Below are 5,589 nucleotides of genomic sequence, written 5' to 3'. Positions count from 1 at the left end.
TCTCCCAGACCCCCAACCCCACCCCCATTTTTTGACATAGGGTTTCATGCAACTCAGGCTGGTTTTGAATTTCTGATCATCTTATGCACTCATGCGCTGGGATTAGGCGTGTACACCACCACGCCCAGTTTATAGGGTGCTGGAGATCAAACCCATAACTTGATGTATGCTAGGCAGGTACTCTACCAACTGAGCTATATCCTCAGTTTGGTTTGCTTAGTTTTGCAATGTTTGGATTTGAGCATTCAGAAATTTTAAGTTTTTGTTTATTGATAACTTAATTTGCTGTAGATTTGTTTTACTGAAGACTCACTGTGGTGTTTCGTAACTTCACACAGTGTTCTGTCCATAATATTCTAAATATAGTTTTGCTTTTCTGTTGACATAGAATTTTTTCCTTTTATCAAAATTGTAATTAGAAAATTCACGAACTCTTCATGATTAGATTCAGAATTTCCTGAAATAATAATTATATTTCCCTTTCCGTCTTTTTTGGGGGTGGAGGGGAGGAAGACTCAGAACTCTGAGCTGCGCACTTGTTAGACAAGTGCTCTGCCTTGGAGCTACAACTCAGTCCATATCTTCCCACCTTAGTGATTTTGTTGTCTTCTTAGTCTGCTCTGGAACATCATCTTCACATTTTCTTCCAAACAACAGAGTATAGACTTTCCAAGTAAAAGGCCCAAATCAAGAGCTCACAGCTTGGAACCACAGATGTTCAGGGAAGCTCTGGGAGCTTTTTTCTTCGTTTTCTGACATTGTGTGATGGAAGGATTTGGGCAGAAGAACACATTTTTAATTTTCACATAATGATTTTATGTAGTGACTGCCTTTGTTCACCACTCAAAGCAGATACTTCCTCAGTGTCCTATTCACTGCTGCCTTCACCTCCTTGTTCTTCAGACTGTAGATGAGGGGATTCAGCATGGGGGTGACCGCACTGTACTGCAAAGACAGGAGCAGATCCAGGGAGGAACCAGAAGGGGGCTTGAGGTAGCAAAGAAAACCTGACCCAAAGAACAAGGTCACTGCAACGAGGTGAGAAGAGCAGGTAGAGAAGGCCTTGCTTCTCCCTGTGGTGGAGCTGATGCGCAAGACGGCGGAGACAATACGGGCGTAGGAGAAGAAGATGGGGAGAAAGGTTCCAAGGCCATGCAGTAAGCTGGAGCAGAGCAGGATGTTGACAGTGATGGAGATGTCGGAACAAGACAGGGGGAAAAGGGCAGGCAGTTCACAGGTGTAGTGGTGGATGGTCTGGGCCTCACAGAAGTCCAGGTTAACTGCCAACAGCACAATGATGATTGCATTGAGAGAGGCCACGCCCCACGAGACCAACACGAGCCTCACACACAACTCATTTCTCATCACCTGGCCGTAGAGCAGTGGATGGCAGATGGCAGCATAGCGGTCATAGGCCATCACTGAGAGCAGACAGGCTTCAGTCCCAGAAGAAAAAAACACAAAGAAGACCTGAGTCAGGCAGCCCTCCACTGAGATGGCTTTCTTCTCAGACAGGAAGTCCTGCAGTAGCTTGGGCATTGTGACAGAAGAAAAGCAGAGGTCTATAAATGAGAGATTGCTTAAGAAGAAGTACATGGGAGTGTGGAGGTGGCAGTCAGCCCTGATCACCAGCAGCATCATCAAGTTTCCTGCCATGGTGAGGAGATAAATCACCAGGAACAGCACGAAAAGCAGAGCCTCGATCTGGGGGTCGTCAGAGAGCCCAGTGAGCATGAACTCCGTGATGGCGCTGTGGTTCCTCCAGGCCATCTGTGGGTGATATTTCCTTGGAATAAAGTGGAAAAGGGGTGAGATTTCCTATGATTTTCTTGTTACTTAGGGTATCATCTCGCCTGCTCCCACACTCCCCCAGCTCTGTCTGAACCTGAGCAATGGCATGTCAAGCTGCCCTCTGCATGTCTCCCAGAGTTCTATTCATCTACTCTGTCATTAGCCTTTGCTGATTGTCCTGACATATTCCAGAGAATTCTATCCCTGCTCCCCAGGGTTTATGAGATAAATAATACTGCTGGGTTGTATCCATGTTTCTATTTGGTTTTCAGCACATGTTCTAAAGATCAGAAAGCCTTTCCATTGAGTCTTAAAGATGTTATACCACATGTCAGCAGAGGTTGTTCCAAACCTTCCCTCCTTCCTCCTTCCTCCACCCAGGATAGTCCAAGGATTCGTATCAGCCCATGCAATTTGAATAATAGTTTTTTTTCATTCAGAGGAATTTCTTGCTATTCTTGGGTGTTATCACAGAAATTCAGACCGGAAACTGGTTCTCATTTTACCCCTGAGGAACATGATGATGAGTCATGTTGATGTCAAGCAGGGAAGCCATGGGTGAAAATAAATCCCATTTTCTCCTAATTCTCAGTCTAATACTTTAGGTGCAGTCCACATGTATAAAGACAAATTTTTCTACCATGATGTTCCGATCTTTTCCTCATCTAGGAGCAGGGAGATATAGAAGAGTAATACAGAAAGCCATGCTGTTTGAGTTTGGCAGGGAGGTCAGCCATGTGGAGGGGAGGGGAGCTTTAGAGAAGGCACGACAAAGCCCAAAGGACCAGAGAAAGCGCACTTACGATCCGTCTAGAAGCTGAAAGAGAAAGGCAGAAGAGAAGGAGAAGGAAAAACCACATCTTTTGGAGAACTCCAAAAGATGGTAGACCCAATAAAGTCTACGGCAGCTCTGGGGAGACTGCACGGAGGGTGGGACTTTCCATGCTTTGGGGAGACTTTCCATTTATTTTCTCACGTACTCCAGGTCTGCCTTGAGTTCACTATACAGCTGACGACGCCTTTGAACTCCTGACTCTTCTGCTTTTTAGTGCTAGAATTACAGGTATGCACCACGATGCCTGGATTAACTCTTCCTCTTTTGAGAACAGAATGGTTTTCTACTTTCTTATGTTTTTGCTTATTCTGTCCATTCGAATGTCTTCTTTTGTTCCAGTTTTATTCCAAACTCTTACAAGTCTTTCAGGATCATCTCATGTCTCGTTATTTCTTCATCAAATATAACTTAAATTCTGGCCCTAATATCAAATCCATCAAGCCAAGATAAAGAACATCTTAGACCCAAGTCTAGGGTACCTGTGAGCCTGGTCAAATAGGACGGTATGTGCATGTGACTTCAGCCAGGTCCAGTGATGACAAAGCTTAGATACTGTGGTCACAACTTTTGATTACCCTGCATAAATCAATTTGTAAACATTGTTGAAAGCAAACATTGTACTTAGATTCTACATAAGCAAAGTGAAATGATAAATTTTTTCTATTCCCATCAAGGATTTGGATGTTTTAAAATTATTTGTGGGTAGAGCTTTCCTGATGATTGCCTCTATTCTCTCCTTTACTCACAAGGAGAACCTGATACAGTATCTTTGGGGAGCACAAAGTTTTGCCCAAGATTAGGGTAGCCTTTCTGAAGAAATTTTTTTCTCATATGCTAACATTCATGTTTTGTGTGGATGAAGAGAGACAACTATTTGTATTATATAAATGAGGGAAGTCACAAGAAAAGGAGCCAACTATTCCTCACCATCTTAAAGAGCATCTCAAACCAATTCCAGGGGTGTTTTGTTATTTTTATGGGTTATGTATCTGTGTGTGTGTGTGTGTGTGTGTGTGTGTGTGTGTGTGTGCGTGAGCACATGTGTTTGTGTGCCTGTTGAGGCCAGAGGGTGATGTTGGACGTCTTCTTCAGTTGCTTTCCACCTTGTTTTTGAGACAGGGTCTCTCACTGAACCTGGAGTTCTCTGAATCAGGTGGACTGGCAGGTTCCATGTCTCTTCCTGTCTCCCTCTCCCTGGCCCTGGTATCACAGGCACCAGCCCGGCTTTTATGTAGGTACTGGGGATCAAACTCAGCTACTTACGCTTACACAGCGAGTACTTTACCCACCGAACCATCTCCCCAGAAGCTTGATTACAAAGCTTTTAAAATGATAAAAGTCTTCTAAATTCTAGATAATAAATTCTAAGCAGGCTAAATATCTCAGTTTTTATCCACTATTTAGAATGAAAGACTTTAGCTAATTTTATGCTGGCGCTTAGATGTGTGGCAGATTTATAGATGGGTGAGAACAAAAGACTGAAGTTCAAAAGGGGATGATTTAGAGCAAAAATATCAAAAGAAGATTTCATACCTGTCTTAGATATGTTTTCCCACACTGATTGTTTAAAGATATATTAGGATTGAGAAAGTAAGTGAGGTACGTGTTTGGGGGGGGTCATTCTGTACAAGACGACTTGGCACAAGGTGACAAGGTGACCTCAAAGCTGAGGGTAAATGAAGACCTTAGGTGCATCAGGGAGGAATTTAAACTTAGGAGATCTCCAGTCCTTCCCTGTGTTCTGTCAAACTGTTCACACTGTCTCAGTGGTTATGAGATCTGATGGCGGTTCTAATTATAGAAAAGCTTACTGACAGGAGTTCTGTGCAAGTGAGGTGATAAGTAGTGCCAATAGTTTCTGATATTCTCATTTTATCCTAGGTGGCAACTTTCTGCAGTCTTTTGGAACCTTAAAGCGTGGAAAGATGTATGCTCAGGCGATAAAGTGTCCCTGTTTCCATGGTATGCAGGAAGGGGAGAGGGTCCTTTTTGAGCAGCTGTATAAAGCACCTGGAACAAATGTGACACATACTTAGGAATTAGAGACAACAGGGACTCATTCAGGGAGGAGGACCCACCAAGTACTGGGAAGTTTCCACCTCCTGCTGAGGCAAGTGGATGGATAGAGCGGCAGCTTCAGGATCTAGTAGCACTGGGGTGAATCAAGGAGTTAGAGGGTATGGGGATGGAGGAAAGGAAGGTCAGCAAACTTAAAACACAAATGTTATCTTTCAGAAAGAAAAAAAATAGGAGGAGCATCAGCTAACCTGGCATATATTACCATGCTCTGGCTTTTTCTGGAGGAGGCAGATCTTCAATGTTCTGACTTGCTCTTTGAGGGAAACACATCACAGGTAAAGTCTTCAGAGAGTGTCTATCAGAAGAGTGTCTCTGTGGGAGAAGACAGTTTCTTTTCTTGCTATCCACAGATTATGGGTTTTAGATAACTCTAGAAACACTTTAAATGCCACAGCATTAAAATTATTCTCCTGGAGTAAATAATCCTGGAGCGAAGCCTAAAGTGGTGTAATTCTATAATGCAGGACGCTAAAGAAAAATGGGTATTTCCCCTAAAGAAGCTCGTATTTCGTTCTGGCATCTATTTCATTAAAACATCATTACATGATTTCAGATCAAGCAAGCAATCATCCCTGTGATATTCTGAATATTTCTTTTGTGATAGTCTGAATATCATTTTTAAGACTATTACTTAAGGAACTCTCTAATGGAACCAATCAGAAGGCCATCTCTGCTCTGCATCCATAGGCTGTGTTTGGTACCCAGGGGAAGCTGGGCCAGTATCCTCTGAAGAATCAGACTGAAGCCAACCTCTGGACTCACTAATTACAGATTCTCATTAACTAGAAAGGTAAACAATTAGAAGAATGGGGACGTTGGAAGTTTCTAAATTAAGAGAACCATTTAAAGCCTAGAAGAGAACTTTTATGAAGCCGATGGAGACG

The 5,589-nt window shown here is 43.0% G+C and overlaps 1 protein-coding gene across 1 annotated transcript; it reads right to left on the bottom strand.

Annotated features, from left to right (window-relative positions):
- Positions 1 to 843: 843 nt before the first annotated feature.
- On the bottom strand, positions 844 to 1,770 carry LOC103750552 (olfactory receptor 8S1-like). Its single transcript, XM_008853647.1, has one exon. It carries the CDS (start codon positions 1,768 to 1,770, stop codon positions 844 to 846), a length of 927 nt encoding a protein of 308 aa, XP_008851869.1.
- Between the last annotated feature and the right edge of the window lie 3,819 nt (positions 1,771 to 5,589).

Source organism: Nannospalax galili, unplaced genomic scaffold (assembly GCF_000622305.1).
Source record: "Nannospalax galili isolate Female #2095 unplaced genomic scaffold, S.galili_v1.0 scaffold867, whole genome shotgun sequence".
In the NCBI taxonomy this organism is placed as follows: domain Eukaryota; kingdom Metazoa; phylum Chordata; class Mammalia; order Rodentia; family Spalacidae; genus Nannospalax; species Nannospalax galili.
The sequence above is the reverse complement of the archived record's forward strand: the minus strand, read 5'-3'. Positions and strand labels throughout refer to the sequence as shown.